The sequence below is a fragment of the Cannabis sativa genome, chromosome 3 (genome assembly GCF_029168945.1).
Source record: "Cannabis sativa cultivar Pink pepper isolate KNU-18-1 chromosome 3, ASM2916894v1, whole genome shotgun sequence".
Classification (NCBI taxonomy): Eukaryota; Viridiplantae; Streptophyta; class Magnoliopsida; order Rosales; family Cannabaceae; genus Cannabis; species Cannabis sativa.
This window is the reverse complement of record NC_083603.1, coordinates 6,682,078-6,704,113: the sequence shown is the minus strand read 5'-3', so window position 1 is coordinate 6,704,113 and position 22,036 is coordinate 6,682,078. Positions and strand designations below refer to the sequence as shown.

Genomic DNA, 22,036 nt, shown 5'->3' with positions numbered 1-22,036 from the left:
TCATCATGGCTTGGCTTCAAGAATTCCCAAAATACAAAGGCCACAAAAACCATTATTATTATTATTATTATTATTATTAATTGTTACTTTCCTTCCTCATCATCCAATAATTTGTTATAACTTAGCAAAATCAAATTATCTCTAAAAAGAAAAATCAAAAAAATAATTATGAAAAAATGTATATACATACATATAAGTATAATTATATATAGTGCATGTAGATTTGCGTACAAGGATGTTGTATGGTATGGGCAAAAAGTCATAATTTACCAAAAAGAAAACGTCTGAATCTCTCTGTATCTAAAAACCATACCTGAAGAGTTCATATCAAACTAGAAAAGAGGGTCTCAAATGGCTCCTTTAACTTCTCTTTCTCTCCCTATAAATATATTCAAAATCCAATCTTTTGGGACATATTGTCACAAGTACTAAAACATTATATATCTATTAATTCACATCATCCAATAATCTTCAATACACTACTCATACATACATACATGGCTTTTCAAAGGCATAATTTGCTCTCATTAATTGTTATGTTGCTAATATTTCTCAGCTCTTTATTTGTATCATTTGGTCAAATGGGCAATTTAGAAGAAGTGGTAAAACTTCATGATAATAATCTTGTTGAGGAAACATCTAATAATGATTTTCTTCAACAAGCTTATCCTTCTTACTTTGACATGGTTGATGATGGTTCAAAGTTCAAAGGGATTATTAATATCAAGGAAAGTGTTGATATTTTAACTATGGAGAAGAAAGTTGGTGATCAAACTGATTCAAATAAGCTTAAGACTATCAATGTTAATGATTATGGAGCTAAAGGGGGTGGAAATGATGACACTGAGGTAACAAGTCTTTGTCCATTGTAGCTTGCTAATTTTGATTGCCCATTAAAGTTTTTTGCTTTCTTAAGCTACATTTGAGTACTATATAGTCTATATATATGTATATGTATGTATGTATGTATGAACATGGGTCATCTTCTGATTTTGGTTTGGAATTCTGTTTTAGGCTTTTTTGAAGGCTTGGAAGGCAGCTTGTTCATCTAAAGGAGGAGCTTCCATGGTTGTGCCTGAAAGCAATACCTATCTTTTAAAGCCAATTAGATTTTCAGGTCCTTGCAAGTCTAAAAACATTATAGTTCAGGTGAGTTAATTAAGTACTTTAAAGCAATGAACATATTTTCATATATGTACTAAATCACTAATTTTGGGGTAAAAATTTCAGATTTTGGGAACCATAGAAGCTTCTAATGATTTATCAGATTACAAGAAAGATGGAAGACATTGGCTAATCTTTGACAGAGTTCAAGGTTTAGTAATTTCAGGTGGTGGAACCATTAATGGAAATGGAAAGATTTGGTGGGAAAACTCATGCAAAATTGATAAAGATAAGGTGTGTTATTATCACCTCTATAATGTCATCTTTTCAGGGCCGGCCCAGAGGGTAGGCGAGCTAGGCGTGCGTTTCTGGCCCACAATCGCTTAGGGCTCCGATATTGTGAAAAAAAAAATTATTAATATATAGATAAAATATTTAATAAGAAAAAAATATAATAAATATTTTTTGGTGTAGTGGTAAAAGGTTTTACTTTAAGCTAAGAAGTCAAAGATCAATCTCTAATCTCTACTTTTTTATTTTTTTTAACATTAGAACTATCATTTTAATAATAATTAAACTACACTAAAACATTAGAACTATCATTTTGATAATAATAATCAAACTATATATAGGGTCCTGAAATTTAATTTTGCCTTAGGTCCCATATACTTTAGGACCGCCCTGCATCTTTTTTTTTTGCATTTTCTCAGTTGATTACTTGCTTTTAATCAAAGTGTACTTAATTTTTCTTTGCTTTTTTTTTCTTGGCAGCCTTGCAAGGATGCTCCAACGGTACGTTTAATCTCATTTAAGACTGCATAAACTATGTTTAATTAGTACACTAATCAAGAAATTAACATGAGTGGTTCTTGTCTTGTTTTGAGAATTATAGTGAAGAGTATAGAAAGTAGTTGTTGCTTGTTGACAACCTATTAATATTTTTGGTTTGTTATTTTCCTTTTGGGCAAATTATTCATGATGGCATTTTAAGTACATACTCTAGTAGTAGGCCAAATCAGTCTAATATGTTATCATTATGTATTATCTTTGGAAGTTTTTTACTTTATCTTCTTGTTAACCAAATTTAGTATTATCTTAAATTATTTTCTTTGTTGTAATAGGCACTCACTTTCTACAACAGCAAGAATTTGGTAGTGAAAGATTTGAATATCCAAGATTCACAACAAATTCATTTGTCTTTTGAAAAATGTGTCAATGTTCAAGCTTCCAATCTTAAAATAACTGCACCAGAAAAAAGCCCAAATACTGATGGAATTCATGTTACAAGATCTCAAAACATTCAGATTTCGAACTCTGTTATAGGAACTGGTATGTCTTGCTTTGGCTCCCTATACCAAAAATAAACTAAAAAATTAAATATACTAATTAGTTTATAATTGTGATTAAGGTGATGACTGCATTTCAATTGTAACTGGCTCCCAAAATGTACAAGCCACAGACATAACCTGTGGACCTGGCCATGGAATCAGGTTCAAATTTTGACCAATAACTTACTTAATTTCTTTTGATATATTATCAATTTTAACATTGTGTCATTCTTGAATTTTCATTTGTGAGCTTAGTATTGGAAGTTTGGGAGCAAAATCTTCAGAAGCTTATGTCTCTGGTATTACAGTCAACAGAGCTAAGCTTATTGGTACTACAAATGGGGTTAGAATCAAAACATGGCAGGTATGTATATAATTTAAACAATTTATAATTGTCATTTTGGATTTTATGTTTTGCAAAAGTTACCAATTAGATCATTTATTTTGTTAAATGATAATTTTGACCCTATATTATTTAAATTAGTACAAAATAGATATTGTGCTTAATTTCCATTAAATTAAAGCTTTATGATAACTTGACCTGAAAGTGTTATAACAAAAATGGTTATATTTTTTTGTATTTATTTGTGCTAAAAATTAGTTTCAGGTTAGTTATATTGAGAAAAAAAAAAAAGTGACAGAAAATTAAGTTCAGAGTCTATTTTGTACTATTTTGAAAAACACAATGTCTGAATTATTTTTTTAACAAGAGAATCAAATCTATAACTTTTACAAAACGCGATCCCATAGCATAAATTTTTCAAAATTTGAGTCTGTATAAATCCATTAATCAATTAATCTTTTTACTTTTTGATATTCAGGGAGGATCAGGAACTGCAACCAACATAACATTTGAGAATATAGAAATGGAAAATGTGGCTAATCCCATTATAATAGACCAAAACTATTGTGACCAACATAAACCATGCAAAGAACAGGTGAGAGTAACTAACAATAAAAAAAAACAACAAGTTTCATAATCATTTCAATTTCTTTACCATTCATTTCCTTAATCAAGTCTTGATTTGGTTCAATCAGAAAAGTGCTGTTCAAGTTAAAAATGTGATCTACAAGAGCATAAGCGGGACAAGCGCAACCGAAGAGGCAATAAAATTCGATTGCAGTGAGGTGTCTCCATGTCAAGGGATTGTGTTACAAGACATTGATCTGAAATTGGAAGGTAAAGAAGGTGAAGAAGAACAAGTCAAAGCTGTGTGCACCAATGTTAAAGTGTCCAATATTGGAACAGTTTCTCCACAATGTTATTGAGAGGAAATAAAGGGTTTCAAAATTAACACAATTCAGATAGTGATTTGTATGTTCTTACATTCATTATTATTCATGGTTATGTAGTTTCAGTTTGGTTTTTGGCTAGCTGCTGAGACTTCATGGACCATTATTTCTCATATTGTAATAATAGCTTAGGCTGACTTTGGTTTGGTGAATGCTATACAAAAATAAGAACAAATTAATCATCTATTATTTGATTGTATCAAAAGAAATAATTAATAAATAAATTTGTTTGTGAAGTTTTCTTTCGCAGATATTTCATATGGGTTTTTTTTTATTTATTTTTCATTATAGTTTTAAGACATATTTTAAGTTATTATATTATATAGTACTTATGTATCTAATTTACTTTTTAGCAGTAAAATATCAATTTCACTACAAATATTTTTTAAGAATAATTGTTATGATTATTATGATCAAATAAATAATTTACGTCATAAATATTTAAGTTTTAACTCTTCATTGTAAATAAAAATTAAAATTTATTTTTTAGCAATAATAATATATAAAAGTTATATTTTGTAGGTATGTGTTCGTTAAATATCAAGTAATTATTCACATGTCATTTTCTTATTAGTATATTTAAACTAATTTTTTTTAAAAAAAAAATATTATGACATGGGTCAATTAAGGATTGCCATATTGCAATTTACTTAATACTTAATAAAAATTCTAAAATTATAACTTAAGTATTATTACCGTCAAATATTAAACTTAAATCTTTATTTGTAATCAAAAATTAAACTTAGATATATTTATGTCGCAAATTACTTTTATTAAATTTATAGTTTGTTCTGGTTGCTACAGAAGTACTACTAAATAATTTTTATTGTATTTTTTAAATATCTGTTGGAACTGTTTTTGGATTCTATTTTTTTTCAATCCATTATGTTTCTTTATGTGGATATACATTTGTGGTATATATTTATCAAGATATGCAGATATATATATTATAAAATTTTGAAACCAAAGAGAAAAATGAATAAAGGCAAGAAATTTGTAATAATTCTAATTAAAATAATAAACTAATTGTCTCAGACAAACTTTCCTAGTAACACTAGGGCCCATACTAAAGACTTGCCCTTTATCTTCTTTACAAAAAGAAAATTAAAACTAGTAACGGTTAGTGAGTGAGTGTTGTGGCAAGAAGCCCTTGAAGATGAAGCTTTCAAAAGCTTTTTTTTGCTTTTGGAAAAGCAACGGTCTGATGTTGTTTGGTAAATAAATATGTAAAAGAATTGCTTTGTGTTATGATATTCCAAAGCTATAATTAAAAGAGAGTAGTTGAGTTGAGTTGAGTAGTAGTAAAACATTATGACTAGGAAACTTTTGGTCATATGCCAATTAAAGAAGATCCAATATTGGATACTTGCCTAAAAATATGCCAAAAAGTACCTAACATGGTGCCATGGTATGCTCAAAATGTAATGATATATTATGATGGCTAATGTCCCTTTGAGGAACTATATCATGTGATTTTCTTGGCTTGGAAAGTATCAACATTGCTATTTGATACTTTACAGTGTCGTTTTTAGGGTAGGGCGGTCAAGACTGTTGTCCAAGACCCTTCAGCCGAAGAGGCCCGTTTTAAAAATTTTGCCCTAGGCCATATAAAAACTAAAGACGACCATGTTAACATGTGAGACTCGATATTAAATTGTACTAAGTGTATTTTATCATATTAGCAATACTTCAAGAGAAATATATCATGTGATAAAACAATAAAGATTAAAAACATAATACATAATCCATTTCTTTTGCATTGATTAAGCTAGATTTGCATGTATCAAAAGAGGTAGATTTTCATATATGCAAAACAAACAAAGATATCAATATTGTTAAACTAATTAGAAATCTAATGTGGCCTAAAAAAAACAGAACATTTCAGAAATCATATAAAAGAAGTTTGTCACAAGAGGAGGACACATAAATCAGTTTTATACTTTAATTAATACTACATTACAATAAGGTACATGGAAACAATATCATCAAATGGGATTTCTCACTTCAATATTGACCATATTCTATATCTAATAAAAGTACTAACTAAAAAAATAAACCATATTCAACACTACTACTACTTTTGCTTTTCATTCAATACTCTTTTTTTTTACACCAATTAAGTATATTGTCCATTTTTTTTTTACCTCACTTCTTTTGCTCTTCAGCTACCGGTTTCGATTCTTCAGCAGCAGGAGGTGGCGGCGGTGGTGGTGGAGGTGGTGGCGGTGGTGGAATCCCGCCATCAATGCAACTCTTGCACTTCCTCTCAACCCATCCTTCTATGTCATGCTCCCCATTGCCACCAAAGTGTCTTCCACCGCATAATCGCGCTATGATTCCAGCCACAACACCCAAAATGGTTATCACAGCTAAAACCACCACCAATGTCTCTATGGACCGATGAGCATAGCGATTCGAGTCAACCATTTCGGGTGGTGGTCCTTCCATTATTGGTTGAAGTTGATTGTCCATATAATATATGGCTATGTAGAATGAGTAGTTTCAACTAAGGAAAAGACAGAGAACATAATAAGAGTTTAGCTTAGAACTTAGAGAGAATGAGACTTGAACAAAAGTGAAAGTATTTATAGTACAAACTATAATGTATTTGTGTGTGTTTAGGTGAGAGAATTACATTAATTTTGAAAATGAAAAGTGTTTTTAGCAAATGCAACTTTTGATGCTTTGGATCTTCTAAGTGTGATTATTTCACTTGTAGCTTTTTGTTACAACTTTTTTACTCTTTTTGATTTTTTTTTTTTTTTCTTTCATACAATAAGATGGTGATGTTTTTAAGGTAAAAAATTATAAATGAAGACCAGACCAAACCAAACACTCATCAGAGAAATAACTCTGTTTTAATGAATAAATAAATTTCTGAGAGTACTTTCAACATGTCAGTAAGTAATATATATATATCTTGAATTGGCTCTCTTTTAATTGAAAAAAAAATATATATACTAATTTGGATTCCCAATCTTTTTTCTTTGTCTTTAGTTATATCACATGTTAATGTCTAATATATATATGAATCCAAGAACCAAAGTAGATTTTAATCTTGTTTTTCTTCTTGAAACTTTCCCCCAAGTTCTTTCTTTGTATTTACTAATATTATATATGAAAAATTTCATATAATAATTATATTGAAACAGTCATATTCATTCATAAGTAGTATGTATGTATGTATAGGTTAGCTATAGTTTGTCACAATGTAGAAAACAATTTTGATGATGGGTCATTTTGACTAAGAGTACCTTTCATTTTCTGACCCTTCAGGCTTCACAAAAGGACTCCTGACCAGCTTGTCCACATGGTGATGGACATAAAAACAATACCACATAAGTTATATGTGTGTTAGTTCACTTCTCAACCATGTTTTAATAGTTAAATTGATACAATTTTTGAATTATTTATTAAGAGTTTATGGATATTAACTAAACTCTTAGTATGTTTAAAAGTGAATGGTACATATTTGATATTCAAACTTTTATACTCTATTTTAACTAGAGTTTTAAGGAACCCAACTTGTTAAATATAAATGTTCTGTCTATAAGTTAGTATATTTCTCATTAAATATACAAAGTAATTAGTAGAAAGTAATAAATAAATAATACTTTATTTATTGAAATACAAACTATTAGTACTTTATATTTTTCATAATGTTTATTTAGTACCATAATTTGAATTATACTTATTTAGTATCCTTGGACCTAAATTAGTAAATAATTTTTTTTATATGACCAATTTGTTTTCACATAATTAAATTTAAATTTAAAACTCACAGTAAATTAGCATAGTTTAGTCATATTAAGTCTTAACTACTTAAAGCTAGCTGAACTGACCATAAGAGTATGTGAGAGTGTGTCTGAAGGAGTCTTAGGATCGAATCTCAAGTTATGCAATGTAATGTATATATAAACGCTTTAATAAAATAAAAAATAAAAAAATTTAAGTAAAATCTTATCTAGATATCAAATAAGTATTGTTGAAAATATATATGAATCTATATTTTGACAAAAAAAAAAATACAAAGTACAAGTAATTACATTATATTATACCTGAAGATCAATAAAATATCTAATGAAAATTGTAATTGTTACTGTACATAAACATATTCAGGGTTAACAAAGTTTGGTTCCTTATGTGTTGGAACTTGGAATAACTCCCTTATTTGGGACTATTTGGTCACAGTGTCCTCATTTATAACACTATTTATTATTGGTTGTTAAGGACCATGTTATAATAACTTGGGAGAAAATAAAGTTATTTTGGTTACCAAAACATAATAAAACGGCTTATGATTGAACCAAAGTCATGTGACAATTTGTTAGCATTCCAAGTCAAAATCTTAAGATGTTTCTCTTCCACTGCTAATTATTTGAAGGAAATTCCTTAAATTGTTAACTTAATACCTTTGCAAGAAGATGTTGAAATGAATATGATTGTTCTTTTTTTTTAAAAAAAAAAAAAAAAGCTATCTAATATATTAAAAGCAGTTAGACCAATTGGTCATTACAAATGTTTATTGAAATATTGGTTTTTGTGAATATTGTTCCACGTAAAATAAATGGTAGAGAATTGAGCAATATATAAGAACATGGGCTACTCCACTTATTGTCAATTGGTTTTGAGATGGAATCTCATGATTCTTAACATGGTATTAGTGTCATATCCTTTGCGGGCAAGTGATCCTATCCGATCCGCACCTATACAGATAGTGATCATGTCCACTCTGATACGATTCAAGATTGGTAAGCAAAAAATAGCCACCATCTTGAGGGAAAATATTGTGGACATTGTCCCACTTAGAATAAATGGTAGAGAATTGAGCCATATATAAGAACATGGACTACTCCACTCATTGCCAATTGGTTTTAAGATGGAACTCCATGATTCTCAACATAGGTAACATCAATAGTGATAGGGTTGTTCATTAAATTACATTTAATATTTTTTAAGTCTATCCAGATTTGAGCTAAATATATTAGATATTAAATTTACAATCTGATCTGAGCCGATTAATTTTATTCATCCAATCGATTCAATATCCAATAGATATTGGATTGGATCGATTCTGTCCATTGGATGTATTTCATGTATATCTATTGATTTAATTCGAGTTTATCCAATATTTTAGACCTATTATTTATTAGATTAGATCAGATCCATTCAGTATTTTAGATCCAGTATCTATTGGATTGAATTGGATCTATCCAATTTAAAAAAAAAAATAGTAAAATTTTAATGTTAGTTTTTTTATATATACATACATCTTTTTACGGATAATAACATAAAATTTAACTAATTCAAACTAAATGAAAAAATTAACTACTTCGATTGGATGTTGGTATTCTAGTGCTACTTTATGTACACCATACCCTAATATTTTATTTCTTTTATACTGTGCATACCCCAAAATACATGTGAAGTGTCCATCTTCAACACCTACGAACCGAACCACCAGAGGAATACTAGAATAGCCGAAAAATACCCATTAATTTTGGTGAGATGAAGCAAAAAAAATTAAAATTAATGTTAAATCAACACCCAAAAGCTTCGTCAATAACATAAATTAACGGAACAAAAAGGTTAGAAGCTTAAACCCACCCAAATTCTTTTAAATCTGAAATTACAAATGATGCTTAAACATAGATCTCAAAGTTCTTTTAACATGTTGTTTGAGCACTTTAAATTCTTAAACATAATAATACTGGGGTTATCATTATTTTTCTAATGTTATTTTTGGGTTGTTCCACTATTATTCCATATGTTTAACAAATATTGGTTTCAAATTACACATATTAAACCAACCACTGAATATTTATTTGAGGTAACCAGAATAAAAGAATCATGGATAGTAGACCTCAAAAAGAGAGCATGCACGTGCAACAGGTTACTACACAAGCTCTATTCAGATTACTACACCAAAAAAAAATTAGTTAGAAGGAATAGTGTACCAAATAGGACACCAAATTGAATGGGACGTACCACAAAATGTGAAAGACGTAACGGTCTTACCTCCCATTGAAAAGGTGGAATCTAGAAGACAAAAAAATAAAAGTTGGCTGAGAAAAGAAACAACATAACAAATGCAGCAAATATGGGAAGTTGGGGCACAATAAGAGAAAGGAGAAGGCATCAAAAATGAAAAGAAGCAGAACAACTAAAAAATAACAGTAGAACAACGGAAGAAAACTGAACATATATTGGAGCATAGGATACTGAAAAAAAAAATTACATACAAATTTTATTATTTTCCTATTACTATTAAAAATAGAGCAGTATAATAATATTTGAAAAAATATAATAAAGAAATAAAAGAAAACAACAGTAAAACAACCTTAAAACAATAACAAAATAAACTAGTAACAGAAAAATGTAAGTTGGAGAGAGAGGGTAGACTTGAAAGTACGGTAGAGATGAAGCCAACACTTTGAGACTAAAGAGACTGAAGAACATGAACTTAGTGGGAGTTTCTGAAAGATCTTACAAGAAGCTCATCACAGAACAAACTCTTCATCTCTCTTATTGAATAGGTTGTTAAATACGTGTACCACATTGACTTCCTCTGAAAAATGTAATGCCCAACTAAACATATAAATATTACTGAATAGGTTTATTTTACAACCATTCATAGTGATCAGAATATAAAAAGATGATCAAAATACAACAATATTATTTTTAAATATCATTTTGTGACATGACTAGTTAGTATTTGTAACAGGTTAAAACCGAAAATAAACTTCTCAAGGCCGAATCTTATGATACATATATGGTTGTGACCAAAAAATTCAATATCGTGAATTGAAATAATGCCTGTGTACATGATTTGGAAAACTCGGAACAAAGCTTTTTGAAATCACAAGATTCTAACTGTAAAGAGTTTTGTTATCATTTTGAGTTTGTTGTAAAGTTGGTAATATGAAGCTATTTGAAATAATAACTTTTTATATACAAATGCTGAAGTTGATAATGAAATACACTTATTTATTTACAAAAAAGAAAAAAATACTAATGAAGAAGAATAATACCATTATTAACAACAACCATTCATACAAACTGATGAGAGAAATAATAAAATAACATCACTGTCAACCTTTCCAACTTAAGTAGTTATTTTGTATGGAATGTAATACATTATTTTATTTTAATTATTTGGAATATTTCAGCCGTTATTTTTGTTTTTTTAATAAACTCATGTATTCTCAAAAAAAATAAAATAATAATAAACTCATTATTATTTTTGTTTTAACTATCCTTTGTTCCATAAATTTATGTATTTCAATTTATGCAAATAAGCATTCATTTTCCTAATATATTTGAATTTGTGTTTAATATTTTGCTCATAGTAATGCTCAAGTTCAAAATCAAAAGTTTACAAGTATTATTTCTTTTTTCCCTCTCTAAATGAGTTATGAGTTCTAAATTTATAAATGAGATGAAAACTAACTTCATGAATGAATATTCAGCTTCCCCTATATCAAAATAATGTTATGTATTACAACTACAACTAAACTGTATTGTATGAAACTGAAAATGTCTATATCTTACTCTAGCTCTCTCCATTTTCTTGAATCTGTAAGACTGCGTCGAAGTTGAATTGTTCACCTTCCTTAAACATGGATTCGAGATACTCAAAGCTTTGCTCAACTCTCAAATCCTTGCTAACATTTAAACCTTCCTGTTGTAATTTAAAAACAATAAACAGATAATTAAAAATTGACCCTTCTCTTATTTCGCCATGTCAAATGGTAACATGTAATAATATTCAATATTTAGTACTAAAAAACCAGGTTCAAACTTTAAACTCAAAGTACCTTCTCTACATATTCATTAACACTAATGTTGATCACTTTCTTGATTACTTGCTTGAAAACTTTAGAAGGTCCAATGACTTCCAATAGTACATCTTTCGGTATCTGATGTATGAGATCATTCAGTAACAAAGATGTTATTTTACCCGAAAAAGCTTATTGTCTAGTCAAAAGACATGTAAATTTACAGTTTCCTTAAGGACTTGTGACTACGATGAGAAATCGATGTTTAAGAAAAATTAGACCATAAAGCCTTTAAATCGATGTTTAAGGAGCTGATATTATTGGTAAAAAACACAACTAAAGCTAAGTTAAACAAGGATATAGCCATAGCAGATGATTTGATTTTGAAGAAAGAAGACTTACATTAGGTGTCTTCCCTGGAAATCCATACAATTACAATTGCCAAAAGAGTAAGAAACAAAGTGTCAGACTCTTTCGAAATGGGAAAGGAAAGGAACTAAAAAACATAATAAACATCACCATCATGTATGAGTAGAAAAGATAAATCAGAATCTCACCTCCTTTAACTCTTCTAAAGCCTGGGATTGGCTGAGCTTGAGCAACCATCTTGTCGAAAACTTGATCGAAAATCTCTTGAGTTTTGGTACCAGAAACCTCTATGCTTATCTGCTTACACATATTTTTGTGGTGATTAAACATATAATCAACCATATGGGCAAGTTAAAAATATCTTCATTTTCTCAAACAAATTGTTATCACACCTTTAATTCTCCAGGCTCGGTATCATCAGAAGCAGTAGTAACTGATATATCATTCAACTCAGAATGAGAAGAAGAAGAAGAAACCTCAACATCTTTGGCGCCTATTTTAAGTATTGACAGAACAGAACAGAAGATCATTAGTTTGCTTAAAATGTAATACCTAGTTGGGATAAAGGGAAATAAATAAACCTCAACCTGATAACACAGCAGAAATGGAAGGAAAACATTTGTGACTTGTCCTGTAACATAAAAGGGAAGTATTAAGGAAAACCATACAAACATTGTTAGTGCTCTTTGAATAGAGATTTAGAAAGGAAATGAAAAAAGTCTTGCCTTGGGTATAATTTTCCTGCAAAATTTCCAAGTCTTACTTCATGATAACTTGAGGAGGAGGAGGAGGTGCATGCCTTTCTGCAATTGAGATTCGGGGCATTTACTGTTCGATGAGTGGAACTTGTTATCTGCAAAATTTCAAGTATGATGTTTTATGACATAAAACAAAGTAGAAACCAAAAAAGATTATAATGAACTTTACCTTAGGATTAGAACCGAAGAAGAAAGTGTTAACGGCTATTTGCATTATTTCCTTCTTCTTCTTCTTCTTCTTAAAATGCTTACAATCCACTACCCTGAATGTTTATCCAATAGTCTTCTCAGATAACAAAAATCTATTGCTTAAAACACATCAGAAAGACAATAAAAACCACTTTTCTTCTTCTTGTTGTTCTTTTAATATGCTCAGAACAAAATTCCTATTTACTTTCATTTCATAAAAACTCAAAACTTTTCCTATCAAAATCCCAATAAGAATAATGAACTCCCTATTTCTTTTCCCCCTATATCACAATTTTCTCAAAGGTTCTATCAAATCAAGCTGTTGTTTCCATTTATCCATGTCATCAAAAATCAATTAAAGCATGGTACTTGATGAAACATCAGCATTTCAATCCACTACCCTAATAGTCTTCTCAGATAACAAAAAACTTTTGCTAAAAACAGAACAGAAAGAAAGACAATAAATACCACTTTTTTTTTTTCCTTTTCACAAATTGCATTTTCTTACATAAAAAAACTAATTGCATCATAATCAAAACAAAAGTTTTTGTAAGTGTAACCAATCACATAGTGTAATAATTTGATTATTATACAATCAATTATGTTGTTAAAACCAATACACAAAGAAATAGTCTTAATAAACTGATTGAAAATCTTACAGAAAGATTTCTTGGCATAAAACAGTCTTGATTTGATCTCTTCAAAATCAAAACCACTATAATAATTTTCCCCAAATCCTTACTTTTCACTCTATGAAAATTTGTTCATTCTCAGTGTTACAGCAAAAGCGATGGAGCTGATTCCGTACATATATATATATACACATATTAAGAAATGCATCAAACCCAGAAAAGAAAATCTATCAGAAAACCCAGAAATGAAAATATATGAGGAAACCCAAAAGTGAAATGCTTGGGAACAACTTCATAGCTAGCAGAAAATGTACCTGAGAGACTTACTAGTTGAGAAGGTCGGGGGAGAGAGAGCAGGCCACCGGTGGAAGGCCGAAGTGCGGAGGGTGGAGGTGGGAGACGGAGGGAGTGGAGTGTAACAGTGAACCTGTGAAGGAGAGAAGCACCGAGTTCGAAGGAGAGATAATAGGTGTGATGTTTGATTTCTGATGCAATGTAACGATAATTGTGTAATGCTATAGGACTTTCTTTTGTTGGATTGACTAGGAGGAATGAATAGAAATGAGAATAAGAATGAAATAGAATAAAATTTAAAATGTATAAAAAAAAAATTGATTAAAAAATAATTAATTTTTTTTTATTTATTGGAACGATCTTTCCGTTAATTTCAAAAATTGTTCTAATACTCTAATATGCAACCAAACAAATCAATAGAATGGAGATTGTTTCCTTTTCTTTCTATTCTATTTTATTACCTCTAACCAAACACCACCTTACTTTTTGGTATTAAATTATGCATTTAATTATTGAGATTGTTAGATTTAAAAAAATTTATCTAATTTTACTAACGGAAGTCTAACTTAGTTAAAAATTTGGAGGCACAATGTGTCAATGTGATACATGTCAAAATTCGAAAGGTGTAATTTAATAGATACTAAAGTTGAGAGAGCACAATTTATAATATGACAATCAACGAATTATTAATAAAATTAAATTAAATTTGACAAAAAATTTTAAATTTAATAATTTTGATAATTATTTAAGAATTTTTAATAACTTGAAAAGTTTAAGGGGTAATTTTTTGGCAATCTTTTTTATTTGGAATAAGTTAGTGTATAGGTAATGTTTCATATTTTTAAGACTAGATAAATTAGTATTGTTAATAAGAATACTTCATACAAGTAATTAGATGTAATATATTAATAATTTTATATACTTTTTTACAATAATTTATTAGATTCAACTCTTCAACTAATTCAATTAATAGTAATTTTATTATGGGATAACTAAACAAAGTTATAAATTGTCAGCCAGTTATATTATCCGTTTAAATATTATTTTGAACTTTTCACACTAAATGCTAATTGCCATAATAGAAAAAGAATTGGGAACGATGATATTTGGTTTAGTTTTAAACAAAGTCCAAAAGAGATTTTGGTAAGCCTTAAAATTAAATATTATTGGACTTTTTTATTTTTTTTAAAATAGTGAATTTTTTTAAATTTATTAAAAAAAATATGCATATTTTTAAAAAAGAAAAAGAAAATTTTAAAGTTTTGACGTGATTTTTTTGTCAACGAATCTAAAAAATATAATAAATAAGCAATTGAACCAAAACCTTCAATGGTTGTCAAGAGTAAATCAATTTAAAAAAAAAAATATGTAAAAGATGACGTAAGAATTTTATAGTAGTTCACTCACGTTTAACGACAATAGATTAAGTACACTTTTTTTTTTATGCAAAGATTAAGTACACTTTAGATTGTATTAATTTAATGCTGATTGCTGAAGAATAAAACCAGAATTATATTCCCAAAGCTTATTCTGGAGCGATTACAATGAGCAGTATGTTGTTTCTTTCTCTTATGGTTTCTAAATACAAATGCAGTTAGAATGAGTGATATTTGAATGAGAGTGATCCTCTTTTCCACGCCTAGGACAAAGCTATTTATAACACTCAAGTATGATGAGTGATTCCCTTACATTTAGGGAGATACCAAACTATCTCGTACCTTATATTTCAATAATAATAAAAACAAAGCATAAAATACAAATAGTTTTTTATATGTGGAGTTGGTTATCATTTGAAATGCTTTTAGAAGCTTCCGTTTCTTGGAAAACATGTTTCATATTTGAACAGTGGTAGAAGGACTGGCACTGTTCGCATATGATAAGAATTATCCCCCATTGGGGGCCTTGATGATGCTTTGATCAAACCTTGAGACTTCGTCGAAGTTTGAATGGCTTTGGGCTTCCGAATTTTCCACAAAACCCTAAAGTTAGTTAATGTACAGGAGCAAGGGCATAAGTTTTGACCTTGCTTGTGACCTAGGGTTTTGTTTCCCTCCAATTCATGTTACACGAGCAAAGACATTTTTTGGGACCTTGCTCGTGTACCTTTGTCCTTAACTCATGCTTACATGAACTACGACATTTGTTGCCTTAGTTCATCATCTTGGTTTTCATTCTCGTTCTACACGAACAATGCCATCTTGGAGGCAGTGCTTGAATACATTGATGTATCCCTCATTCCTCACACGAGCAAAGCCATCTCGGGGGCAATGCTTGTGTGACTTGATGTATATAGGGTTTGGTACTCCAACAAGGTCAAATTAAAGTGACCTTATTCTAGTTTCTCCTCATTTATCTTCAAAAAGACACGAGCAAGGGCATGCACTGTGCCCTAGCTCATATGGCTTTGTGTTACCATTGATGTACTCAAGCAAGGGCATTAGAATTGCTTAAGTTCTACACATTTTTTTAGCTTTGGTTATGCCATTCTTTCATGTTTTGACCTTGATATTTCAACCAAGTAAGGTTTGGTACCTTATTGGAATTCTTTCTTGGTATTTAGAGCATACCACACGAGCACTGACTTGGTGAGTCACATTGCTTGTGGCCAGTGGTATTAGGGTTTCCAATTGATTAATTTAGGCAGTGCATTTGACTCAAACTCCGCTTGAAGTGTTTGGAAAAGAGATTACTTGGGTAAATCCTAGGGTTACACAAGCGCCGACACGCCTTTGGGAAGTGCTCGTGTATGCCAAAACTATTTGACATGAACATTGACACTCATTCAGAAAATGCTCTTGTATACCTTGTTTATTTTTCACACGACACTCAAACATGGTGTCATTTGGCACACTGTTCGAGTTTGGCTTTCGGTTCTTCTTTTGTTGTTTGGTCCAAGTTTTATTGTTGACTACTTGACTTTTATAATTTTTTGAAAATCAAGTACAAGTTAGAATCTCTGAATGAGTGGATCTTACATAAAGACTAAGGTCGTCTTAGCTCAACGTTGACCTTGGCTTTAATAAAATAGAATAAATTGTCTAATGATAAAAAAATGTTCTTAGCTTATTTTTTTTAGTACTTCAAATTTAAGTAAAAGTTAAAAAAAAAAAGGAGCAAAGGGGGTATTTTAATTATATTTTAGTTCTTAACAATATAATTATCTTTGCAATAGTTTTATAAAATAATGAGGATTGAAATATATTATACAAAGACTATTACAGTGTAAACCTATTGCAAAACTTTAAAATTTAAACAAAACAATATAATAGAAATAATGATTTTTGTAAGCATAACTTAGGGCTTTGTTTTTAATTTTGTTCCCTTTTTTCTCCTGAAATCGGAGAGGGTTAGCTTGATCACGAATGAATGCTATCTGGACAAAATTATGCCCTAATACATTTTTTTTTTTGCCAATATTACCACCTAAGTGAGTCTCTTGCGCAGGGATAGTGCTATGTCGAAGAGTGGGTAAAATTATATTTTGGCCCTTGTTAATTTTTTCTTTTGTATTTTGGCCTCCCTTAGTTTGAGACTCTACCCCTATCCCTACTCTAAAGTAGGAATGTAAACGGGGCGGGGTGGGTGCGGGGATTGCTCCCCCACCCTCATACCCGCTTCTTAAATTCACCCCATACCCGCCCCAATACCCGTTTAAATTAAAGCGGGAGCAGGCGGGTATTACCCGACGGAGGAAGTATTCCCATCGGGTAGCCATTACATATATATTTTTGAAAAAAAAAAAAATATCTTAAAGAGAATTAAAAAAAAATAATCATAAAAGCTTAGTAAAACAATAAACTTAAGTGGAATAGTGTGTATAATAATAAAAAAAAAAAGTATAATCAATAAAAAGCCTAAAGCATGAAGTTATTTCAATTGTAGTAGTTATTATTTTAAAATTTAAGTATATACATATATCATATCGGGACGAGTTCAGGGCGAGTATCTATTCCCCCGCCCCCGCCCCCGCCCCGTTTCCGACTCGGGTATGAATCTTTAAACCCATACCTGTCCTCGCCCCCGAAAGTCAACTCCCGTACCCACCCCATTAGGGGCGGTGGGTACCCGAACCCGTGGATATATTTTTTTTAATCTCATGTTTTAAATATATATTAAATGTACAAAATTATAAATATATTTTAAAAATATATAAATATAATTAAATGATAATTAAATCAATTCAATTCGATTATTAATCAAATGTCTCATGCAACAACCAATCCAATCCGATTGAGTTTTCAAAATTGATATCCAATTCAATTCAATTGGTCAGTTATAATTGAATTGGATAACTTTTTGCACAAATATAAATAATTATGAAGAAACAAAATCAGACTAAAACACATTTTTGTTTCTTTGAATGCCAAAACAGGTAAAGTATACAGCAACAGTGTAAGTTCACCATACAATATAATATAAAGAAAGAAAATTAAAAGACAAACTCAAGGGTTTTATTAAAGGGAAAACAGAACTAATAATATATGTGCAACTTTGCTGCAATTGTACTTAGTATGATATGATATATTTTATACTGAATTTATTTTGAAATCTCATTTAAATAATTTGTGGCATTCATATTTCTTTTCATCATTTTAAAGGGAAAACAGAACTGATAATATATCATTAATGATAATGAGCATTGTGAACCAAAAAAACAGAATTGTAGCAACTAAGAATAATAAGTAGAGCCAAAATCCAAATACACAACTCCAAGACAAAATACAGTCAAGCTCCACATTCAGAAATAAAAATTAACTCAATCTTTGCTTAGTTTCATTCTAAACCAAAACTGCAGTGACTACTACTGTGGCGAACTTAAGCAACAAGGGTGCTGGCGGTTGTTGACTCGCTGCAAATCAATAAAAAAATGGTCCATCAGCATCAAAATTAACAATTGGAGCATCTTTCAATAAAAGTAAACAAGAAATATGAGGGCTTCTACAAAAACCAACTGCAACAGAGGCTCTCTTTCCTCACCTTAATTTAGCTAACCATAAACACTGACACACTATATTATCAATCTCTTAAACAAACCCAGTGAATTCAAATATATAAAGAGTAAACAATCAAGTCATAACACTTCCCTATTAAATAACAATTTCAAGACTAAAGATCCAAACATAAATGACCCTTTGTTCTGAAGGTTAATAAGCAACAAGAGACAGTTCGAATATCCAATAAAGTAATAGACACAAAGAATAGCATTGCAGAAAGTAAAAAACAAGATATGAACTTGTAGACATTGAGTAACAAAAGTACTTACTATTTCCACACTGGTGGAAGCTTCTTGGTCTTCTTGTAGTAACGTGCAAGTCTGTGAATTCTGCTCTCAACCAAAATCAAACGGAACTTAGAATCCTTGTCCTTCCTGTTCCTCTCAAGATGCTTCCTAATAGAAACTGCCTTCTTAATAAGATGATACAGATCCTCAGGAATTTCAGGGGCAAGACCTAACCAACAAAACCAAATTCATTAAAACAAAGAAAACAAAGGCTACAAAGCCCATAATCAATCATTAACCAAATAATGATATTCATATAAGAAAACAACAACAACCTTAATAACACTACAATCCCAGTTACCAAAATTAAACAAACAGAAAATCAGAAAAAAAATCCATTATCTAAAGTTAAGCAAACCCTGAAGTTATTCAATGACTGAAAACAAAGGTTCTAAAAGTATCTAAAGTTATCTACTTTACAGTCTTGAATGAACTCATAAAGCAAAAACACTAAGAATGATTGATTACCGTGGGCCTTAAGAACACGCAAAATCTTGCTTCCAGTAACACTCTTAACCTGAGCAATACCGTGAGAATCACGAAGAATCACACCGATCTGAGATGGTGTAAGACCCTTCTTTGCAAACTTGCAAATGTTATCCTCAACCTAACAACATACATTACAGTCAAATAAATTAATGAAGGAAATTAAAAACATTTAAGGTTACAATTAACAAAATAAGCAATCAAACATACATCTTGGGAGGAGATCTTGAGCCAACTTGGTGAACTTCTCTTGTATGGAAGAGCCGAGGCAGAAATACCCTTACTGAAACCAGAATCAAAAACACAAAAAATTACATGCTAATTCAATTACGCAGATGAAATTATATGAATAAATTGGGTTGGTATAGATATGATACCCGCGACTGTGCATACGACCCATGGCTGGTGGCGGAGAAGAGTTCCTTCTTCAAGCTTTGTTGTTCCCGAGTTAGTTGCTCTTCCAAAACCCTAGCCCTGAGATTGTAGCATCTCCGTACTTATACAAGCCCTAGATATTGGGCTTTTATCTTCAGTACTTCCTTGGGTCGGCCCATTACTTTTATGGACTTGGCTCGTATCATTTAAGTCATTCCCAATATTCTTAAGGATTTTTTCAAGGGATTATTACATAAATAAAGCACTATTTTTCGTAAAATAATTACACAAGAATTTTTTATAAAAATAACAAAAAATCTACATAAAAAAAAAACATCAAAATAATAACAAAAAATAACATATAAATAATAAAAAATTAACATCAAATTAACAAGAGTACAACATAAAAAGATTGTATTTTCTGTAAATAAAATCAAAAAAATCGTAAAAATATTTAAAATTTCGTAAAACTGTATTTTTGTAATTTTTTTGTTATTTTTATATACTTGTGAAATAATCATTTTTTTTTCAATGTATACTTTGATTTAAACAAATTTTTTAATTACAATAATATCATCCACATCATAAAAAAAAAATACATTAATTAATTGTGTTCATATACAAAACATAGTCACCCAGATGAGCTCATCAAGATGGTTCTGATTCATTACCGCCAAACACATGTCTTCCATCCCCACACGAATATCGCAACTCAGTTTAATCCAATCAAAAGAACGAGAGGACCACACCTCCAACAAGCCATGAGAAGAAGAAGGAATGTGCGATATTAGTGATTTGTAAGCTTTGCTTTTGGCTATACAGCAGTGTGTAATTGAGTTGGTAGTTTAATGAACCTTTTTGTTCTTCATTAAAAAATGTTCTTCATTAAGAAATAAGTATAAAATAACGTTATTTTTGTAAATAATTTAGGTCAAGGTAAGATTGCATTATTGTTACACACGTTAGAGAAAATTAAATTTTATATACACTTTATTTTCTGTGTTAATTTTTATCTATACTTCTATATTATTTAAGATAGAGTAATTTGCGGCAAAACCTCCTCAACTATCAATTTACTTGCAAAAAACCATCCAACCTCATATTTTGGTGGGAAAACCCTCCAAAGTACTGTTTCGTTTACATTTTTAAGGTGTCGTCTATTCAACCTCATTAAGTCCTAATTTTGTCCACGTGGCAATGACAGGTCACCAAAAAATTATCCTACGTGGCCATATTTTACAAAGAGTAATTTGCGGCAAAACCCCCTCAACTATCAATTTACTTGCAAAAAACCATCCAACCTCATATTTTGGTGGGAAAACCCTCCAAAGTACTGTTTCGTTTACATTTTTAAGGTGTCGTCTATTCAGCCTCGTTAAGTCTTAATTTTGCCCACGTGGCAATGACAGGTCAATAAAAAATTATCCTACGTGGCCATATTTTACAAAATAAAAATTAAAATAAAAACAAAAAATTTAAGAGTAATTTGCGGCAAAACTCCCTCAACTATCAATTTACTTGCAAAAAACCATCCAACCTTAAAGTTTCTTAGATGGTTTTTTGCAAGTAAATTGATAGTTGGGGGAGTTTTGCCGCAAATTACTCTTAAAGTTTTATTTTTATTTTGTAAAATATGGCCACATAGGATAATTTTTTAGTGACTTGTCATTGCCACGTGGGCAAAATTATGAGCTGGACAGACGACATCTTAAAATGTAAACAGAATAGTACTTTGGAGGGTTTTCCCACCAAAATATGAGGTTGGATGGTTTTTTGCAAGTAAATTGATAGTTAAGGGGGTTTTGCCGCAAATTACTCTTTTACAAAATAAAAATTAAAATAAAAACAGAAAATTTAAGAGTAATTTGCGGCAAAACTCCCCCAACTATCAATTTACTTGCAAAAAACCATCCAACCTTAAAGTTTTTTGGATGGTTTTTTGCAAGTAAATTGATAGTTGGGGGAGTTTTGCCGCAAATTACTCTTAAAGTTTTATTTTTATTTTGCAAAATATGGCCACATAGGATAATTTTTTAGTGACTTGTCATTGCCACGTGGGCAAAATTAGGACTTAATGAGGCTAGACAGACGACACCTTAAAAATGTAAACGGAACAGTACTTTGGATGGTTTTCCCACTAAAATATGAG

At 30.2% G+C, this 22,036-nt stretch overlaps 4 protein-coding genes across 4 annotated transcripts; 1 reads left to right on the top strand and 3 right to left on the bottom strand.

The window, feature by feature from the left end:
- The first annotated feature begins 238 nt into the window (after positions 1-238).
- Positions 239-3,961, top strand: LOC115708768 (polygalacturonase). Its single transcript, XM_030636781.2, has 9 exons — positions 239-848; positions 1,015-1,149; positions 1,231-1,398; positions 1,876-1,896; positions 2,226-2,433; positions 2,513-2,594; positions 2,688-2,796; positions 3,254-3,370; positions 3,471-3,961. The coding sequence occupies exons 1-9, from the start codon at positions 498-500 to the stop codon at positions 3,699-3,701; spliced, it is 1,422 nt and encodes a 473-aa protein (XP_030492641.2). The 5' UTR covers positions 239-497; the 3' UTR covers positions 3,702-3,961.
- A 1,682-nt stretch (positions 3,962-5,643) lies between these two features.
- LOC115710277 (mulatexin) lies at positions 5,644-6,635 on the bottom strand. The gene has a single exon (XM_061111588.1). It carries the CDS (start codon positions 6,195-6,197, stop codon positions 5,871-5,873), a length of 327 nt encoding a protein of 108 aa, XP_060967571.1. The 5' UTR covers positions 6,198-6,635; the 3' UTR covers positions 5,644-5,870.
- A 4,450-nt stretch (positions 6,636-11,085) lies between these two features.
- On the bottom strand, positions 11,086-13,959 carry LOC115708832 (uncharacterized). The gene is made up of 9 exons (XM_061112978.1): positions 13,766-13,959; positions 12,800-12,893; positions 12,598-12,725; positions 12,460-12,503; positions 12,265-12,365; positions 12,061-12,169; positions 11,906-11,919; positions 11,543-11,644; positions 11,086-11,406 (listed from the first exon to the last, which is right to left on the bottom strand). The coding sequence occupies exons 2-9, from the start codon at positions 12,842-12,844 to the stop codon at positions 11,278-11,280; spliced, it is 672 nt and encodes a 223-aa protein (XP_060968961.1). The 5' UTR covers positions 12,845-12,893; positions 13,766-13,959; the 3' UTR covers positions 11,086-11,277.
- Positions 13,960-18,345: 4,386 nt separating this feature from the next.
- On the bottom strand, positions 18,346-20,062 carry LOC115711368 (small ribosomal subunit protein uS15). The gene is made up of 5 exons (XM_030639702.2): positions 19,890-20,062; positions 19,723-19,795; positions 19,495-19,633; positions 19,009-19,195; positions 18,346-18,594 (listed from the first exon to the last, which is right to left on the bottom strand). Exons 1-5 carry the CDS (start codon positions 19,910-19,912, stop codon positions 18,561-18,563), a joined length of 456 nt encoding a protein of 151 aa, XP_030495562.1. The 5' UTR covers positions 19,913-20,062; the 3' UTR covers positions 18,346-18,560.
- Between the last annotated feature and the right edge of the window lie 1,974 nt (positions 20,063-22,036).

Coding starts and splice junctions, on each gene's coding strand:
- LOC115708768 (XM_030636781.2), top strand. CDS start 498: ATGGCTTTTCAAAGGCATAATTTGCTCTCATTAATTGTTATGTTGCTA. Junction 849..1,014: donor GTGGAAATGATGACACTGAG/GTAACAAGTCTT, acceptor ATTCTGTTTTAG/GCTTTTTTGAAGGCTTGGAA. Junction 1,399..1,875: donor GCAAAATTGATAAAGATAAG/GTGTGTTATTAT, acceptor TTTTCTTGGCAG/CCTTGCAAGGATGCTCCAAC.
- LOC115710277 (XM_061111588.1), bottom strand. CDS start 6,197: ATGGACAATCAACTTCAACCAATAATGGAAGGACCACCACCCGAAATG.
- LOC115708832 (XM_061112978.1), bottom strand. CDS start 12,844: ATGCAAATAGCCGTTAACACTTTCTTCTTCGGTTCTAATCCTAAG. Junction 12,726..12,799: donor TCTTCGGTTCTAATCCTAAG/GTAAAGTTCATT, acceptor GAAATTTTGCAG/ATAACAAGTTCCACTCATCG. Junction 11,407..11,542: donor TTAATGAATATGTAGAGAAG/GTACTTTGAGTT, acceptor AAATTACAACAG/GAAGGTTTAAATGTTAGCAA.
- LOC115711368 (XM_030639702.2), bottom strand. CDS start 19,912: ATGGGTCGTATGCACAGTCGCGG. Junction 19,796..19,889: donor GGTCGTATGCACAGTCGCGG/GTATCATATCTA, acceptor TTCTGGTTTCAG/TAAGGGTATTTCTGCCTCGG. Junction 19,634..19,722: donor TCAAGATCTCCTCCCAAGAT/GTATGTTTGATT, acceptor GTATGTTGTTAG/GTTGAGGATAACATTTGCAA.